The sequence below is a fragment of the Apteryx rowi genome, unplaced genomic scaffold (assembly GCF_003343035.1).
Source record: "Apteryx rowi isolate R43461 unplaced genomic scaffold, aptRow1 scaffold_262, whole genome shotgun sequence".
NCBI lineage: Eukaryota > Metazoa > Chordata > Aves > Apterygiformes > Apterygidae > Apteryx > Apteryx rowi.
In genome coordinates this window covers 1159444-1179734 of record NW_020448997.1, presented here as the reverse complement: position 1 = coordinate 1179734, position 20291 = coordinate 1159444, and the positions used below count along the sequence as shown (strand labels likewise).

At 42.9% G+C, this 20291-nt stretch overlaps 1 protein-coding gene across 3 annotated transcripts in view; it reads left to right on the top strand.

Moving 5' to 3' along the window:
• The first annotated feature begins 12559 nt into the window (after positions 1–12559).
• IQGAP2 (IQ motif containing GTPase activating protein 2) overlaps positions 12560–20291 on the top strand; it is a 109305-nt gene continuing 101573 nt past the window's right edge. For 2 of the 3 annotated variants that reach the window (XM_026067773.1, XM_026067776.1), the window contains exon 1: positions 12560–12653. In XM_026067773.1, the coding sequence (XP_025923558.1) occupies positions 12589–12653 (65 nt within the window). In that variant the 5' untranslated portion in view covers positions 12560–12588. Of the gene's footprint in view, positions 12654–19373; positions 19412–20291 lie in introns of those variants that run through there. The other variant, XM_026067774.1, reaches the window with a different exon arrangement.

Genomic DNA, 20291 nt, shown 5'->3' with positions numbered 1-20291 from the left:
TGTGTACTATGGTTACCATAACAATGACTGAAATATAGTTACACTTCCTGTATTTTAGTGGTCTTGGTACTGCTATTTTAAGTAGAATGCATGTTTGCTTCAAAGCGATTTCATAATGTTTAGAATATTCTCCTGATATTTTATTCTTGATTGACATAATTCATTTACCATTGACTGTGGTATCTTTGTTAGTGGAAATGGATTCAGGGCAGAGAGGAGGCTGTCTTGTGGTCAGGTACTTGCTGCACTAATCTGAATTTCAGTTTTTGGAGTGGGTTAGGGGGTAGAGAAAAGGAAGCAGCCTGAAAAATTAAATACTTCTGGACAAGAAATCAACAAATTTTGTGTCAGTTTAGAGGAAATCTTAATTTAGTAGAAGTAACACAGTTATGTTTAGAAACTTGCTAGGGCATGATTTGGGTGAAAGTATATCTTGGTTGTGTGTGCAGCTGTCAGTGACTTGTTCTGGTACTGAAAATATTGCTTTTATTGATAGTAAGGAGGAACATCTGGCTCACTTTATATCTGATGTTCTGCAGTGGTATGTACAATAGTAGATGTGTCATATTGTCACTCAAAGCAGTTTTGACTATCTACTCAGGCATCGGACCTACTGCGTGAAAGGGTGGGGTTTTGCTCTTCTCAAACCTCGCTCTAAGGTCTGAGATTAGAGGCTTAAAGTATTCGTGCTTTAGTTCTCTTCTATAGTTCTCACTATTTCTGATGATGAAGGAAAAATGTAATTCTTATTACTGTTTATGTAAGTGGGAAATAAGGGCCAGACAACTCTATTTTGAATTGCCCAGAAGCCCTGTGTGGGCAATTACGTGCCAAGCAGCGTCTCCCAGCATGCATACTGTACTGCTGAAGAGGACGAGCAGGGAGCATTAGGAGGAAGTTATTCTGGATTCAGTGGTGCCAGCTCTAATAACCCTGCAAGCACTTTCTGTTAATGATGGATTTGAGGTGATGAAGCAGGCTTCAAGTGGTAACTAAGGTTGTGGCTGATACCAGGCTGCCTCTGATCTGGTTGCCTGGATGGATATGCTGTGTTTGCCCTCTTCCTGCAAAAATGTATCTTCTCATCCATTAAGTAGGAACAAGGAATGTGCATCTACCTCTGCATGTCCTCCCGAGCATTTGTGGCCTGGCACAGTTGGGGCAGAGGGTCTGGTCAGGATCCCCACTTAGGAGCAGGCATAGCTGACTGGAGGGTGGCCTAACCCTGTACCTCCTCTTCTCGTTTCCTGGAGGTCTCCACTCCTTCTGGGCCATCTTGGGAAAGAAACAACCGCTGCATTTGCTGTGGTTCAGGAATTGCTTCCCAAGCAGTTAAGCTGCCTTCCCAGTGGAGCTGGGAACATCTGGGGTAGGGGCAGGAACTGCTACAGCTCTCTTTCACCATCCCTGCCTCTGGGTGCTCAGAGGTCCCAATCCTTGCTTAAACTTATGGTGCTTGTGCGTTAATATTCAGCTTCGTATCTTAATTTTCTTTACCTTAATCTTCTTGTGAATTTTAAGCCAGCTTTTATATTAAAACTGTTGAATCACTCTATGTGTCAGTTTATTTTGTGTAAACTAAAATTTCAGCTCTATTGCCTACAACAGCTTAAGGTTTTCTTTTTTCCATTAAGATTATAAAAAGCTCTTGTGCCTGTAAATCAAAAAGTTGAAATTAGGATCTCCAAAGTTATGGTGATGGTGACAATTATTTAGGAAGGAAAAGCAAGCCATTTTGGGGAGGGAAATGTAGGGTTCTCTAAGTATAAGTGTACAAACCTCATGGCATACACATAGTCAGGTTTTTTCCTTTTTTTATTTCACATGTGTATGTTTGTATCTTTAAGGAAAAAAGTGCTGTAACACTTCAGGTGCTTTCTGGAGCATCTTTCAGAGCATGGAGACAGTGAAGCAGATGGTTTGTTTGGATTTTAGCAGAGGAAAGACTCTGCAGCAGACTGTCTGGGAGGGAGCAGTGGATGATGAATTGCCAAAAGAGGAAAGAACTGAGACCAGATGTCAGGGCTGAGTGGCTCTACACTGCAATAGTTCTCATGATTTCAAATTTACCCAGTATTTAAGTGATGCTTTTGTTTATGGCTTTTTCTAGACAGGTGTTTCAGTCCTCCTAAGTTTTATGGTTTGGACCATGGTCTGCTGAGGGTTATAGCTCTTGTCTGAGTTACTCGGTGACACTAAAGCACTGACAAAGTGTTTTGCTCAGGTTGTCTCTCTTTGACTCTTCAGAAGTCCCTCTTGTTATACGCCTTCTCTGTTCTTTAAGCTACACCTTGCCATGTTTCCTCCAGCTGGTTACTGTGCAATAAGTGTTTTGATAAGCTTTTTCATGTCAGCTTTCCAGTGATCTGAGTATTGAAACTGTTTGGTAATTGTTCCCTTGTTGCAATCTCTGCAGGACTTTTTCAGGAGGTGAATGGGGGGCTTGCCTTCTTCCCTTCCTCCCCTGTCTCCTGCTCTTCTTGCCTCTTCCCTCTTTTTCACAGCTAAGAGTAGTCCCTTAGTGACCAGCCTCCAGATATGTTCTTGTAGTAAATCCCTATGTCTGGCTCAGGCTTGTGGTGCATACTTGTAAGTGTACCTACAAGTTGCTGTTCTGTGCTCAAACTGCAATGCAGGGAAGCTTTTGAACATTTCACAGATGGCACAAGAAATCAGACAAGGTTCTGATTTGGCCAAAAGCCATGTGCAGCATTTTGCAGAGAGTTAGTCTTGGTTGCTGTTTAAATGGCAAGCAGTGTTTTGAAGTTTTCCAAAAAGAATAATGACAAGAAGCTGAAGACATTCCTTCTTGCAGACTTTAGCTTGTTTGCTGTTTGAAGCATCAACAGCTCTTGTCAGATATGCTTAGCTTCTCAATCCCTAGCATCCTCCTTTGCCACACCAAGCCTAGTACTTTGTTCTGGTCCTGCGTATGTGCTAAGATGTCTCAACTTATTTGGGGTGGTCTTAGCTGCTGTTTGCACGGCCAAGTGTCTACCCCAGCAGCAGCAGCAGTGCTGGTGGAGCTGCAGGCCCATGCTGATGTCCACTTCCCATCTGTTAGCGTACAAACCTGAATTCAGGTGTCCTGCTGTCAACATGGTGCACCCAGGCTGCACTCAACCTTTCCTTTTAAGAGCTTCTAATCCCTCTTTCCTGTTCTACTCCATTTCTGCAGTGTGTTTCTCTCCTATACTTGATGTACAAATGTTTATGGGTGGAGTTTTGGCTGTAGGTTGTATTGTGACTATATACAATGAAAATTTGTCTTTGGGGTTCAGCAGAAAACTGAAGGCAGTCTCCTTTTGCTGTTTTCCTGATTTGCCTTTGCTTCCAGCTCCTTGCTTAGGGATGAATGCCTTTCACATGATCTTTTCACCCTTTTCAGGTAGTCTTCAAAGTATTTTTCCCTCCAAAAGCCACTCCTTCCTTTATGTAGGTATGCTTGTGCTTTTGACTCATTTATATACCTGAGATTCCCTTCAGAAAAATAAAATATCAACTTTCTAATGTTTGAAAGAAACTTGATGGCATTTGTAGGCAAGAGAGACTTGGCATTTGCCTTCTGATTAAACAAACAATTACAGGTTTGATACTGAGGCTTGCTGCAGACAGTAACATTTTTCTATGCTTTGCATAGTTGAGCAGCCTATTTTACTAACCTGGCAGTATTAAACAATTTTTTCATTATTTCATTTACATTCTGCTTGTGTTAAGTTGAATTGAGGTCACAGGTAAGGAAATGGAATCTACATGGTAAAATCTTGGCTCTTTTATTAAAGATTGCTAAAGTATATTGCCAATAAAAAGCAAACAAATAAAGTAATTCCAGCAAAGTGAGAGCAGAAAATGGTAAATATGCCAAAATACACGGAATTCAAATCACAAGTTTTTTTAAAGAAAAGCAGTGAAGGGGTAAATGTGACAGAGGAGCCTTTTACACTTTACTACTTGTTTCCTCAAATTAACCTCTGAAGAGGGAAAGTCTATTGGAAACTCCTGCTGGAATGCATTATACTATTTTGAATGTCTTGAGTCTCCAGTGATGTGCTAATCTGACCAACCAGCTTTCCACAAAATTGCTGTTTTTTAAAACCTACATGAAAAATGTCATTCTTGCTGTAAGTGTGTGGAGACTAAGCAAACCTTCCAACCAGACTAACTACTTATCTGTGTGGCATTTTCCAAGCTGGCCTCAAGTTTTACTGTGTTAATGACTTTTGGGCTGTACAAGTAAAGAGGATGGACTATAAGGGAGAGAACTAACTTGTAATTGCTCTTTATTGCCTTTTTAGTCCAATCAGTCTGAATGCTTCTTTAGGCTTGTAACTTATTTCATCATTGTAGACTGAAAGTTTAGTACCAAACAGGGCTTTAAAGTCAGCTGGGTAGTTCATTAAAAGGAGCTACAGTTTTAAAGGTGTTCCTGGAGTGCCCGACCTTTGGGGAAACCTGTTGTGTCTTGAGGTGACCAACTAGCAAAGTATGTAAAGATAAACAGTTACAGTCTTATTAAGGAGTTTCTTGAAGTATTTCTAGAGACAGTGAGGCTGGCAGATAAATGTAGGTGGGAGGAGTTGGGCAATAGGCAAACTGATAAATTGTATTTCAGGTTTATAATTGTAGATGGCAACATTTGCTTTGAAGCTAATTGAACTTGGGGTTGGATTTTCACATACCTCCTTCATTCCCATTACTCAGTCTCACTCCCCACTCTTCCAACCATACATGACAGGTTAAAATAGTGTTGTTTTCTGCACAAGGTAAAGACTCCTGCTAGAAAGGAGATGACCATGCTCTGGTGTCATTATACACTAAACTATTGTCATAATGCTGTAATGTCTTTTAAAGTATCACCTCTCCTAAAGTATCACTTTATGATACTGTAGAAAGCCTGAGGTCTAAAAGTGTGGACGTGTATACCTATAGCAGAAAAATGAATGTTAGAAGTTCTGGCTGTGTATGCGATTACTTGCTGAATGCCAAAGCCGTCTCGTGTCCCTGTGGTTAAATGTGACATTTTAAACTTTGTGGGAATTCAAGTATCTTGAGGCATGTCCCAGGAGCCTAGCAGCCTTCTGCCAATGTTGACACTTGACTGACTTTGTAAAATAAACCAGTTTTGGCACTTGGCTCCAGAAGCATGGGTTGTGGTTGATGTTGCATCACAGTCTCTTGGTATGATAGTCCTAAGGTTTATGTATGGTAATAGTGCTCCGTCTCTGTAAATGGATGTGGTTGGACTTGTAGCAGACACAGAAGACTGAAATAAGGCCTTTTTTCCTTGTGTGTAAGGAAAGGGGGTGGGGGGAAGACTTCTGGGAGGTTGAATGTGCAGGAATAAGGCTTTATAAAAAAAAGCTCAAGGGACGGCGTGGTTTAGCAAATGTCTTTAATTTTACATCATGTCTTTTTACTGAACTTCTGTATTAAAGTATTCCCATTCAAATGGGGCTTGTTTTTTTTCCCCGCTGTTTGTACAGCGTCTTGCAGAAAAAGGATCTGGTCCAGAACAGGGGCCTAATCAACCCTGTGTGACACAAATTATTTGTGAGAATGGTTAATGGCTGTCTTCTGGCCAGATGATGTGTGTTTATTTCTGCATGCAAATCCAAGCCTGCAGACTTCTGGCACTCTAATAACTAGATTAGGAGAGCCATAGGCATTTTTTAAGGGAGGAGAAGAGAAGTTATATATTGGTAAGATTTGAAACATGCCAGATTAAAGATCCTCATAATTTAATAAAGTGTATTAGTCTCCTTTCTCAAGAGAATCTGCTCTCAAGTTCACAACTATGGTAGGTTTTGAGTGCTTGCAGTGTCTTCCTTCATATAAAGCCCTTTCTTGGACCACATGTGCAGGGAACGGACCAAATTCCCTTAACTGGAGCCATACAGAAAAGGCTCAGGCCATCTGGTTTTACTGTTGTGGGACAAGCATGAGCTGCTCACGTCTGCTTTTTGACAGAGGAAGTCTTTAGGAGGCTGTCTTGATCAGATAGCTAAATTTTTCTCCCAAAGATGAATGCCTTCCAGCAAAATGGTAAACCTGTAGATACTAAATACCTTAATAACAAACATCCTGTAACAGATGCTTGGTGTTATAAAACCATTTTAGCGGCCTCTTGAATTATCTCTGTTCCTGTAGTTCCCGTTGGTATATTTTCTGCTGCATATTTAATAAACTTGCATTAGATACCTGTGAATTAGTATGTGGGTGTGAAGGTTCGGGTGGGAGCCTGTTCTTCCTCTGTAGCTTTGAGCAGTGTTTTTCTGACGCCTGTATGTGCAATCCCGTCCTTGTATTTTCCTGTCCTTGGCTGCAAGCCGGCTCAGCAGCACCGCATGGCCACAGCTCTGCCCCGGTTACAGGCGGCTCGTGCTGTTTGGGGATGTCTGCGTACTTGCCCCTGCCCTGGCAGCAGGCAGTCCAGGTGGTGTGAGGGTCCTGGGCAACAAGAGTTCAGATTTTACTAGAAATAAAAGGATGACACTGAATTTAATGGCCGTGTTCACATTAGGATAAAATAGTTATAAGCTGCCATAGGACCTAAAGGTTTTGGGGTCACCATGACCATCTAAAATATAATTGGCTTTTTTAAACTACAGCACTGAGGTGTGATGGCAAATGCTTTACTTCTGCAGCTCTTCCTTTTGGCACAGATGGATGTAAATGGGATGCTGCCTGGTGTCTGTTGCTTCACTCCTGTTCGGCTTGGGTTTCACCAGGGTCAGCTACGGCCAGCCAGGCCCCGGTCTGGAGCCTGCATGCGAGAGAGGCCCAGCTCTCGATTTCATGTTAGTTCTTCAACCTATTACAGCATGGCTCCATTACACTCCTCACCTGGGGGATGGGGGGGGAGCATGGAGGAGCAAGGTAGGACAGTGCAAGGGTGGCCTGCGTAGGACTGGCTGACCTTCTTGCTGGTGGACTCAAACACTTCCCCCTGCCTTTCCTACAGTGTGGCTTTTTGGCAGCTTTTCTGTATGGATCTTCCCTTTAGGGTCTTCACCCTCAGGATGCATATGGCTGGGAGTGAAAACCAGAATTTAGAATTTTTATTTTATTTCTTTTTTACTCCAGCATTTTACAGCATTCACCCATGTCTCCTTCCTCTCTCCCAGTCCTGACTTTACCTATTCTTCTCTGTTGCTGTTTGAGGATTTTGTTCTCTCCATCCTCCATTAAGTCCCACATATTGAACTTCACCCTTGTGCTTTCAGGAGAGCTCTTTGCTTCCTTGCTTACATCTTAATTTCCTCAGGTAAAAGTCTACAGTGGCATGTAACGGAGCGGAACTGGCCTGGGTAAATGAATGGCTCTCTTCCTTTCTTTGACTTTTTTGGTATGAGAAGTCTTCTGGCTGGTCTGTGACAAATGCCTTGTCGAAGGGTCTGCTTGCTGAAAGCAGCCCAGTGCTGTTCTTGAACTATTGCAAATGGTCATATGTTTGAGTGCAAATGATTTACTAGGAGACCTTAATTGCTGCTTTGTCTTACAGTATTTTTTTTTCCAGCCTAAGTTTTTTCTAAGAGAACAAAAACTGGCTGTTTTGGGAATTGTTATCCCTGAATAACTTGGAATTATGCCTTTTAAATAGTTCCTTGAGCTTGCATTGCAAAAATAAAACAAATGTTATTTTCATGTGTTCTTTTTGACTATGTTTTATAGAATTTTCAAGTTTAGCTTCATCAAAAAAAAAAACCCTCTATGGATCCATAGGATTATGTTTGAATGCCATTGCAAGTCTGTAAAAGACCTCTTATTTACTGTCATCTCAAGTGTAAAACATACTAATGTGGAAGATGTGATAAGTTCAGTGTTGATGTGGATTATCTCTGCGTCCCTGGGACCTCCAAAATCCTTGTCATGGTTGTGATAAGAGGGTTAACTCTGAATTTGGGCAGCATTTACATAGCTGGCACTTGTGGAGTTCTTAATTCCTGTGTAAACTGAGCAGATCTTATGTTTCAAACCTCTTCCTAGACACTATTAATTGTTACTAAGATAATGTCTCTAGCGGCTGCCTTGCATGCCTGATCTGATCACTAGCAACAGTAATTGTACTGTAATTTCAGAAGCAGCAGTCCTATTTCTGAAAACTTATTCTTGTACAGAAGGTTTAAGTGGTTTTGTATGGCCAAGAGAGTTGCCACCCAACAGGGACTATATTGGATCAAGGTCTATGAGAACGAGTTTTTCAATCAAAAAATGACCCTCCAAAGCCCACTGGTCCTCATTAGTGCATTGTCTGTTCCGCTGCTTTTGTGGTGCTGGTATGTGGAATGGAAATATTTCAGAGAAAGATGAAGGTGGATACAGCTGTGACATGCCAGCTGACAGAAGATGCTCAAGTATCAACTCACAAGTACCCCCTTGTAAGCAGACTTAATTTTTGCAAGAAATAAATGGAATGAGAAAATGCAGGAAGTTGCTGGTAGAATGTAACTATTTTGCACTGAATCAACTGAAGGAATGAAATGTGGGAAGAACTTAGACAATTATTGCATCATAGTCAATGCCATAATAAGTCTATGCTCAGGTTGTTCAAAATCAAGGTGTGATATTTTAAACTAATGCTACTTGCCACTCCATGAAGTGTTTTCTACACACTCTTCCTTAAGTGCTTTTCCATGAAGGAATCTCTATAATGAGGGAATCTGGTGATTAACACTGACATTTTATATGTATTAACTGTTGGCTAATGGCGTAACAAAATCTAAAATGAGCTGAAATTGAGAGCTTTTAGGCTAGCTACACTGGCATTTTTATTTGTTCTTGTTAGGAATCTGTACACATTTATAACATTCACTCTGTGGGAGTATCTGTGGCATTTTTCTTTTTTAATGCCATGTTGAAAAAACAAAAATTGATAAACTGATGAAATATAAGGTGTTATTTTAGATGTGCTTTTTCCTGTGTAACTCTTGTGTGGTGTGCATGTGCCTTGTCCTTTGGCATTTGGATCTTTTGAGCAGGAACATTTGAGTCCATTGGGACCCTGCTTGGCCTTACCAGCGGGCTGGAGCTCCCCTGGTGAAGCCCAGCCCTGCTTACCCCTCCCCATAATGTCYTTTATCACAGCAGTGTCTTCCTTCATGAGTTGAGCACAATCAAGAAGTTACTGATAGTGCAGAAATGTATTTATTTTCTGTCTTAAATTGCTTCAAACTTCTGACTAATTACTTGCCCTATTAGGCCAAAAGATTGAGCCTTCTTTCTTCAAACCTTGCTCGTTTGTGTGTTGAATTTCATGTGGGTGGATGGATGGATGCACTCAAAGGGTGTTTGTTTGAAATTGTGGAAAACTGTATGCTGGATTCCATGGTCAAAGATTGGAGTCTTTACCAAAAAACCTCATAGCAGACCAGCCTTTAAGGATCCATGATTTTGAAAGTCTTCAAATAAGTTTCTCTGCAGCTCAGTCCTGGGGCCAGCTCTATACAACAGATTGTCATTGCTGTTTCTAAAAGAGTCTGTAACCACTTACTTGATGTGATATCACCGTTGCTTTGAAGCTGATATGTGCTGGAGGGGGAAAGCGTTGAATCGCTCTTATCTGAAGCTGGTATTGCAAGAGCCTCCTCCCAGCGTAGGCACTCCAGGGGCTGGCGCTGCCCATGCTCTGCCCCGTGACGCTCACTTATTCAGCCCAGGACCTGACACTTTGGTACCAGAAGGAAAGAGGGCTGGTTTCCAGCCTGGGTGCTGCCAGTGCAGCATACCTCTGGAAGGGGTATTGTTTTTTTGCTTTTGCTCTTCCTTCAGTCTACCAGTTTCTCATTCTCTGCTCTCGCCCTTTTCCTTCATTACCTAAGCAGAACAAGTATCATAATACCATGATATCTGTCAGTGCCTTCATCCACCCTCTGAGTCAATCTTTGCAAATATATTTGATGAGGGATATGAGGGTGGCTGGGGCTGCTCGGTCTGCAGAGCCCTTGCAGAGGATGGGAGGGGCCCATGGATGCATAGATCTAGGACTAGATTGTAAAGCATTAGTGCTACACAGGTAAATTCCTAGACTGATGCTTATCAAAAGGGTTGTGGGTTTCTTGGGTCCCATTTTCAGATAAGCTGCCTTTTTTGCTGCTTTGATTATAGCTGTGGTGAGTGTGTTTAGAGTCAGAGGTAACTGGCTGTTTAATGGGCTGAGGGGAGTAGGTATGGGAACTGTGTAGCTGTTAAGGGAAGCTCTGCCGTGGGGCTGAGGACGGGAACAGCATCGTCTGCCTCCTTGCAGCCGCTGGGGCAATAACGCACCAGGACAGTCGATGGGCTGCATTTCTCTGGTGGCACCCTCTAGCCTCACCTCAGCGACCCTCTCACAGTCCAGGGAGAGATGTGCAGTGCGAAAATTGGCACCAGAACTTGATGCCACAAGTGGTTTAGTAGTATATCAAATGTCAGCGTGGTAAGGTCACCACTACTTCTGGCAGTGACCCTCATCCCGGGGTGTGAGCGCCTCTCCCCAGTGGAGAGGAGAGGAGGTGCCAGTGTGGGAGCAGCGCTTGTCCCCCTGCACTGACGGCCTGGACGAGGGCAGTGGCCACAGCCGCCACAGTCGGTTTGGGATGCAAAGTGTGTTGGGAACTGAATCTCATGGTTGTCTCCCAACTAATGCTTCCATTCGTAACAGCCGATGACCTGATTACAGTGTATCAGAGAGCTCATTTTAAAGAGTGAGTCGTGCTTATTGGAGTACTAGACTTAAAAGGGACTCGGAGCAAGACGTGTTTTATCTGTGTATGAAACTTCTGGGTAATTAGGAAGAGCCATCTTAAAAGGAAAGGAAGATGAGATATCAGTGCTTGTGGTGATTAAAACTGCAACTGCAGAGCTTAAAGTAGCTATACGATATGCTAACAGATGTGTGGTAATTTCAGTCTGAAATGTGCACAAGTAGTGTGCTTTATTTTGTGTCTTCAGTGAGTGCATGTTCAGAGGACTCCTGCTTGGCAGCACTGTGTTGCATTGATACGAAAGGATCTGTTGTACTGGCGGTCTCCATTTGGGGAAGACAGCATTTTAATATCATTAGTGCATGATGAAGTGAAACTGATCTGCTGTGACTCCATTTTCTCATTTTCCTGAGACAGGCAGGGCACAGGCTTGCTGCAGTGACAACCTTCAATGAGTTTTTGTTCTCCTAAAGCACAGCTTCTTACCTTAGAGTAGCGCCCTTTACCTGGAGCGCTCCCCTCAGCTCCAGAGAGGTGTTTACCCACTAGGTGAGGCAGCCACATCAGGGAGGGGCTGAAAACTTGCTAATGGCATGCATGATCTCTGTGGCAGCTTAACTTAAAAATCATGGCTAAAGGTGCATTTGAGGAGAGGAGAGTGTCTGCGTATTTTACTGAGGATTTGTCTTGATGCTTTCAGCTAAGCTACTTGTGGGCTGCTGCAGAAGGCGGCTGGCCCAGCTTTGTTTGTCTCCTCCCATTCACCTCCCTTGTGCCTGCCCTAGTGCACCTGCAGATGTGCAGCGAGTCAGATCAGGGACTGGTCTTGCTAGAAACAAGTCTTTCTGTAATTGTGCCACTCGTCAGTAATGTCTGCTCCTTCTTCTGGTTCCCTAACACAGCTGTGGGTTCACCAGCTCTGACACAAGAGGTGGTGGGAGCATGTGGCTGGGAAACATGAAGGAGGGCAGGACTAGCCCTTTTGGCAGCAGCTAGCACACATGGTCTCACTTGACAACTGGCTTATGCTGAAGGCAGTCTCCAGAAACCTCACATGCTGTGACTGAAACTGAGCTAGAAGTTGGTACCACTATTTGGTCTTCCAGCTTCTTTGGTAACATTTGAACTTCTGGAGGAATTTAGGATTTCCTCACAGAGGAGCTCTCTTTCCTGTGAAGAGAGGGGACCACTAATGGGATAGCTGTTAGTAGGTCAGGGGCATCTTCAGCTGGGGATGTGCAGAGAGGGTCATCCTTCCTAGGCTGAGGAGTGCTGCTATGGGAGGTGATGTGGTTGATGCAGTAAGCAGGGGTGTGAATACCACAGCTGGTTCAGGCAGTTACAGCCTGTATCTCCTGCATCAGCAGGAGGCAGCTTGGTCTGTTGCAGTCTAACAGGTTGTTGAAACTGCACCCATTTCCAAAGTTGCTCTTAAGATATGCTTGCAGTGTGCTGTTGTCTTCATCTCTACTGCTGCAGCTCAGCTTGGCAAGGGGTTGCTCCATCCACTGCTTGCTTTGAGCTTGCACATGGAAGTCCCCAGACTCCTTGGAGTGCGTGTAGGCTGACACCTTGCCAGCTCCTAGCCTTAGCATCATATGTTTTCTTGTGCTCCTTCTTGCCCCCAAACGAGGTGACGTACAAAGAGCAATATGTGCTTGGTTTGAATAAGAGGAATTCACAGTACAGTGAACTGTATCTTCTTGACAATCTAAGTGTCCTAGAGCACCATGCTATAAAATGCCGCCTTTGAGGAGAAGGGATGACTATTTTAATTTCTATTCTGAAGTAGTTTGCTCAGGCTCTCAGTAAAATTGCTTTAAGAATAGCCCCTGATTTATGTATAACTTGGTGTGGGTTTCTATTTGCAGCTATTGTGGATGATGAAAGGCTTTCAGCAGAAGAAATGGATGAGAGGAGGCGACAGAACATTGCTTATGAGTATCTCTGTCACTTAGAAGAAGCAAAAAGGTAAGTAAATAAAAGCATACTTATACTTAGCCTTTAAATACTGATTTTTCAGCCTAACTGTATTCTTGGGCATTGTAACTTTTAAAAGATTTCTTGAATTACTCAAATTAACTTAGTGTTGGCATTTTATAGCACTTCAGTATTAGAGAAACAAATCCCAAGTATGAAAAGATCTTTAATTCAAAGAGGGAGTTTAGAAATGATCATGAAAATCTCAGTTACTGTGGTGACTATCTTAAATGAAAGTAAGGGATGGCACTAAAATCGAGGGCTGTGGCTTTGTGAGAAGCTGAATCAGGCTTATGTGACTAACTGGGGAAAGTCTTGCTACTGACCACACAGTCCTGCTCCCTTGATGCTTGTGCTAATGAAGTGATTCAGGTTGCCAAGATAGCAGAAAACTACTTGGGATCTCACTGGGTTAATGAACCATATCGGCTCAGTGTTTCAGTGGTAGTGTGGAGGAAGGGCAATAAGAGACAACTAGGACTTTGCCCTTCCTTTAGCTTCTCTAACCTGTTGGTTGAGTCTGCTCATCTCTTGAAGCCACAGCCAGTGATGAAACACTGGTTGCAAGGACACAAGGATTTTATTACCCTTGTGCAAAGGTATTATACTATCTACACTTTATTCCTAAAACAGATATTCAGCAATATTTCTGTAATTATTGAGCAGAGAAACAAGGTGGAATACCCTTGTGCTGTTGGAGTAGCTTGATGTGGTATTATCATCACATATAAAAGCATATTTCATAATTAGCATCTGGTTTCCTTTTTTCAAAAATGACTGCTGGGCTCACTTTACTGCCCTGGTCTTCCACTGGTAACTATATCACTTCCATTCTGTATTTGTTGATGGCGTTGTTTCTATTTCCAACTTTTAGCTGGATGACTTTCCTACAAATTTCTGAATACAAAGGAAATTTGGAACTTTGCCAGTTAGTAATGCAAGCTCTAAAACCATGGAAAAGCAAACTGCTTTGATGTGATGACACATTGTAGGATCCTTAGAATGAAGTAATCCGGTGCAGTTCAATCAGGAATTAATAATAAAGCAATGCACTGTGAGCTTTGTGTCAAAAATATTCTCCTCTCCATCTCTGCGGGGCACTCACATTTGCCTTTCTAGAAGCTGTGGGGCCACTAGCTGCCAGTTGTCTTGTCACAGGGGCGTTGTTATAAAAGTTGGTCTGTCTTCCTTCGACTTCCTATTTGTTATGCTGTCCCACCTACTGCAGCAAACCCTGCTTCCTTTGCTCATTCTTCCTTTTTCTGCTGAAGAGCCATTTCCCCATTCACATATTTCAGTCAGTCTGTGCCTTTCCACTGCCAGAAAGGACAGTCCTCTCTGTGTGCTCCTGTTTGCCTCCATCATGCCCTTGGAAGAGGGAGTCCTTGGTCAGCTGAGCCAGCCAACTGCACTGGCATAAAACTTGTGGCTCTTTTGCTGAGTTAGTTTTCTAGTGGTTTAGTGAGCTCATTAGTCTGATCGATGGGTCAGAAGAGTATCAGTGCTGGCAGGAGCAAGGGGACAGGGTGCAACTGCATGAACGAGTTGGGGAGGGAGCAGACCCTGCCTTACCTTGCTGAGCAGCTAGATCAGCCCAGCCATCTCAGGACAATTGCTTGGAGACAAGCTCTGAATTTTACTCAAGGTTCCTCTTAGGTTTGTTGCATCTGCCCAACCTGCTGCCTTCTGGAAAGATGGGAATCATGATTAGTCTCCAAATTCAGCTTTTTCTCTTCTATCACTATTAGTTTATCTTCTTGATTTTTTTCCCCTCCTCTCCCACCCTTCCCAGGGCCACTTATTACTTTGAACTCCAGTTCTCTAGTTCTGCATCTAAAATGTCCCTTGATACTTTGAAAGGAAATGTGAAGTTATTTTTATAATTAGAGACTTGAATTAGCATCTGCTATAAGTAGACGCTTCTTCTTCCTTGTATATATTTTCATATGGATTCATGTCATTAGTGGTTATCTAGAAGAAACACTCCTTTTAACTCTGATAGCAGGTAATGCAACTTGCAGCAAACAGCCCAAACAGTAACTCCTGGGGCTGTTAGGTACCTGGAAGTATCTCTGTATCTCAACTCTTAAATTTCTACTTTACTTTTAGTATTAATCACAAATGCTTGCTACTGCATGAGGCATGGGTGAGCACTGCAGTTTCACTGTAATGGACCTTGTACTTCCTTCGTGCCCTGCTGAAGGGTAGAGTTGTCATGGGCTGAGCTGATGTGATGTGATGCTGCTGGATGTCCTCCTCCTGTGCCTTAACAAGCCAGCCCTAGTGCTGGGTGGACTCTGTGCTGAACTGATTCAAGTTGGTGAACTGGCAGGAAACCAGTCAGCCGAAAAAAAAGAGGGAACTGCTCAGTTAGTGGTTTGAATCTGCTTGCTGCAGGGTGTGATGAATGCTGAAGCCAGGCAAGGAAGGGGGCAGGACTGCAGGATAAGAAGCAGGGAGGAGGTGGTGGTGCTGGTGCAGACCCTGGGGGTGCTTTCAAATAAAGTTGCTGGGGAAGAGAAGAGAGTGTGAGACAGACTTCCCTCTTCCTGACAAGCTTTTGGGGTAATTCAGGTGCATCGTGCAACTTTGCCCTGAGAAGAACTCTTCCTAATCTGTAAACCCAATGACAAACACATACAACAAACCTGTGGACAAGCAGAGATGTCTGTAACTCATAGCTGTGTAGCTCCTAGCACCTACTTACCCACCAGGGATGTAACAAGAGCCACCTGCAGCCAAAAGTGCACAGCCATGCACTTTCACATGAGAGAAAATGCCATATCTCTTCTGACTGCACAGTTATTGCCCTCTCACAGTACTTGATTAGTTGTGAAATGTATTGCCACGGCCTCTGTTCTGTACTTGAGTGGTTGCAATATTTTCTTTTTACCAATAGAGCTTAAACAAAAACAGGGATTCTGGAAAGGACGATAGCAGCCCTGGAGGGAGCAGGGGCTCTCACTCCAGCGAGACCCGGGCGAACACGGGAAGTGGGGTGTAAGGTATAGTGCTGCCCTGACAGCACAGAGGTTGGTGTGCTTCAGTTGTGCTGAGAGGGTAGTTTTCACAGTTGGTTTAAGCTGATTTATCAGCTTTTCCTGCTGATGAAGGGAGTGGTCTGAGCTGGGCTTTCCCTCCTGGTCTGCAGTGCTGGTGCAGCAGGGCTCCTGGGGCCTGCAGCCCACCCGAGCCTGGACATGCCAAGAGTTTTCTAGTAACTCAGGACACTATGGATAGCAATACATTGAAACAGGTAAAAGCAAGGCCAGTTTTTAACTATTCAGTCGGCATTTGCTGAAACAGCAGCAAATACTGTCTTAGCTAAGTGGTGGTGTGCAAATGCAATATGTTTTAGTCTGTACTGAAGAACAAATGCTGAAACAATCATTAAGTAACAAAAGATTGGGGCAGTGCATGACTTTGTATTCAGTATTGTGGCAAGGACTGTGTTTCTTTTTTCTGTCAATGTGGACCTGTATCTCCTGCATATTTGTAATCAAAATATTGTTTTATAGCAGCTCTACATTTCAAAATGCCAGAGTTAATTAAAATGATGAAGAATGTGTACTTTCAGCTGCTTTTTAAACCACTGTTTGCACACTTACTTCCTGTAGCCCAGCTTTAATTAAAAAAAAAAAAAAACAGAGAGATTAACCTGAAAGAGGAATCTTTTGTTGCTGGTAGCTGTAGCTTCTGCAGATAGTACCTTCTGTGCTAGGTACAGCATCTGTTATAAGTATACAGAATAGGAAATTGTTTTTAAACAAAATGAGCAGGCTTGTAATATCTGCAAAGATCAGTGATGTTTGAATAGGGTGTTACATTTGATACTGAAAAACATTTTGTTCTGCTGCAGTAGATTACTAGCCCCTTTGCCCCCCAAATCAGGTAACTGCTGATGATAAATCAGGTTCCTTTTTCATTGCTCATATATGCTGTTTGGCTTACTACTTTTGCTTTTAAGGAATATTTATTGCATATTAAAAAATTGTGGAGAAAAATGGATAGTTTCTGGTGTCCTTAACCTCATGAGAAAAGTAAAATTAAGAATAAACAATCAGGAGTGGTATTTTTTCTTCCTTTGAGCAATATGAGCATTGGTGCTTAGAACAGAAGCTCAAAAGAGTTGCAGGAACACATTTTCAGTATGGTTTGGGAAATCCTTCAGTTAAATGCTAAAGGTTTAAGGTGGATAGTGAGCAATAGCTGTATCGCAAGCCCAATGTCTTATTTATTCTACAAATTACATAAGTACATAAAATTAGCAGTTTTAAAAACATTGGATGAGGTTAATTGTAATAGATTAAAATTTACCACAAATTTCTCCTTGCCAAGGATCGTCTTTGTACTACCCAGAACATCAGATACTGCCTTGAATTTGGCTTTTGTAGTTGCTTGTCTCTTACAGATGTGTAATTACCTTGCTGTAAATGATAATACAGATTTGAGGGCTTTTTAACTGTGATTGAAGTTTTGGCGTATAACACAAATTAAGCTTACAGTAAAACTGTTGTGGCTGACTAGGATTATAATCATCCATAATTAAGCAGGGATTATTTCTCTTGGTTTCTTGGAAATTATACCTTCTTATTGTAAGTTTGAATTTGAACCGCAGGGCGCCTCATTTTACTACCTTTGTCTCTTTCTGTCAAATCAAACACACTTGGTTTACAAGGTACCTATTGCAATTTCATAATTAAGTGGCAGCATTTTAAGTCTTCTTTTTTTCTTTTTATCTTTCTTTTTTACTTATGGGACAAGGATTTGTGTAAAACACTGACGTTAAGACACTTGAGATGCACTGAAGGAAAGCTATCTTGGGAATTTCTTTTGAATAATGATTTTTATTTTGAAAATGTAAACCTGCAGTTTTCTCAATTTCTTTACAATAGGAAACAAAATAATCCATTGTAGGCCTTGAATCCTGCCTCCTTCATTGTACTGTGTTTTATTAAATTGGTTTGCAATTGCCATTGGCAGTATCAGTCACTGATGGGATCACAGCTGGAAGCTGCTGTATAAAAATGTACATACAGTTAATATGCTTAAAAGGTCAAGCCCTGAAGTGCTTAACTGGTTCAGTTATAAGCTAACAGCTTCCTGGTACTGTAAACCCATAGACAGCTTAAGTTGTTCCAGTTTCAGGACTGTGGGACCTTTGAGGGTTGCTTGGGAAGTGACACTGTTCCTGGGAGCACGAGGAGCAAATCCCACCTGCTTGTGTGCTGCCTCTTCTCCATGAGCAGGGCAGTGCTAGCACTACAGCCCTGGGAACTCAGGGGTGATTTAGTGCTACTCAAATGCTCTATTTTAAGTCAACTTCCTTCAAGCTATAGAGAATATTTAAAGCTTTGTGCTTAGAGGTAAGTGCATAAAATTGCAATACAGATGTACAACTAGCTGACTATGAGCAGAAAGTGTTAGACTTCCTGGTAACCTGCTTTGTATGTGTTTGTCCAAAAAAAAAAAAGGCATCCTTCTTAGAGAGGCAACCTGTGTCATGCTGCCGATTGTGAGGGGCTCATTTCCCTCTTCTACCTTTCTTAAGCCTAATAAAGAGCCAGTGGAGGAGGTTGGCATCAGCTCTGTAAAGGCCAAGGCTTTGAAATGGTGGTGCTTCATGAGATATTAAACTCTTGGAAGAATCCTACTTAGCTCTATTGTCCAGGATGTACACCTGTCCCTGAAATAGCTCAGTCTACACAGAGGTATTGATCAGCAAGTATACTAGTTTCATGTCTTGATCCTGAAACACTTATCTAGCAGACAGATTGCAAGCTATTGAGCTGAATAGCATTTATTTGTTCCAGATAGTTATGCAATTGTGCAGACGTGTCAGGGTTTTCGTATGCAAGTATCATTGATATCAATCAATCCAATAATTGCTTGGATAGTAATATTTGCGTATGAAAAGTCTTACTATTAAGATCTGAAGGACAGAAACCTTTGTGCTACTATGAGAGAACTCCTGTTTCTGTACAGGATACAATGACCTGTTAATTGTGATGTTGAGATAATACTTGCACGTGTTATGGGTCACTGCTCAGTGTGTATAGTTGTCAGATAACGGTGCTGAGTAATGAAGGATGCGACCTTTCTGGTTTTTTGGAGACTAAACCATATGGCCCTGGTCCGGTAGCATGCACTAAAACTAACGGTTCAGTCACTTCAGAATCAGTCCTCTTTCCCAAAACTTTCCACTTTTGTTTCAAGCATTACCTTCTTATGAATTGTGAATTTCTTTAATAGAACAATCAGTTTGGAAGTTGGTCCACAATGCTCCAACATCCTCATATTGGTGTAGTTTATAGGTTCAGCTTCACTGAGAAGGTGCGTGGCATTTTTACTTCTTCACTTCCCTTTCTGCAACTTGCATGCTTCTGTGGTGGTAAAACTGGAAAGCCAGTTTGCCTTTGTACTCCACCCATAAGATTAGCTGCCTCTCAGATCAAACCAATGCTCCACTGTGCACCCTGCGTGGGTCCTAGTTAATGCAGAGTTTAAGCTGAGGTYGCCTGGAGCTGCCTTATCTCATGAAGGTATGAATGGGAGCTGAGTCATATGGTGCAGCCTGCAGTGTGTTGAGAGCAGGAAAGCAGGTGGCAAGGGAAGCTTGCAGGGACTCCTGCATGTCGCAGACCAGGACTTGGACACCTACTCTGTCAGCAACAGCACAGGAGCAGTCTGAGGCAGAGTTGTACAGGAGGACTGCAATTATGGGCACCAAAGTAGCAGGTGGACCTGGGGTTTGCATCTTGCCCAAGTATGGGGTTCATAGGGAGGTGCTGTTGGCAGAATCTGCGACAGTAGCTGTGGGGTGGAAGGGCACTGCTTTATTCTTGGCTTCATGGTAGGGGGGCTTGATTGTTCCTCTTAGCCTTTGGGTAGGTCTCTGTGCTCAGTGGACTCAACTCAGGGAGCTGGGGTGTAGCTCTTTTTTGTCTGAAAGCGTGTAAGGTGGTGTTAATGATGGGATAAATCATCACACATATGCCAGTGTGTGCTGTGTGCCAGTGCCACCTGTGCTACCTGCAGGCTGCCGGGGCAGATGGCCTGACATGTACTGTCGCACTGCAGCTGTGCTGCTCCTACTGCAGCTGTAGGACTGTGCAGCATTACAAATGCTTTTTTTACAGGGTCATGCAGCTGTGTACTTTAGGCTGGAGGAGGAAGCTACCTGGGCTGATGGAATTTGCTTTTCAACAGTTCCCATGCAGGATTGTACTTTTCACATGCTGAGATCCTCCTTTCCAGGCAGCTGTGTCCTGGAGAGCTGTTGATCTTTGGAAGAAGTGTTTGCTCAGTCCCTTCCAGAAACTGCTGTGGGGAGGTGTGAGTGGTTCTTCAGAGATCAGAGGAAGAGAAGCAGCAACTTGCAGCTGCGTGCAGCATGGCAGCAACTTTTACATAGCTGATGACTTTTTTATAGCACTTCCTTGTGTAGACCGTTGCTGCTGGTGAGGAGCCCGCAGGCATGTGCTGGTGGGATTTCACTGTATTGGAAATATGGAGTTGACTGACAAGAAACATGCTCCTAGAGCAGGAAGATGTTGCTGTAGCTTTGAGGAAGCTAGAAATCCCTGATCCCTACAGACATCCTAGCTGCTGCTTTGGGATTGGAGATCC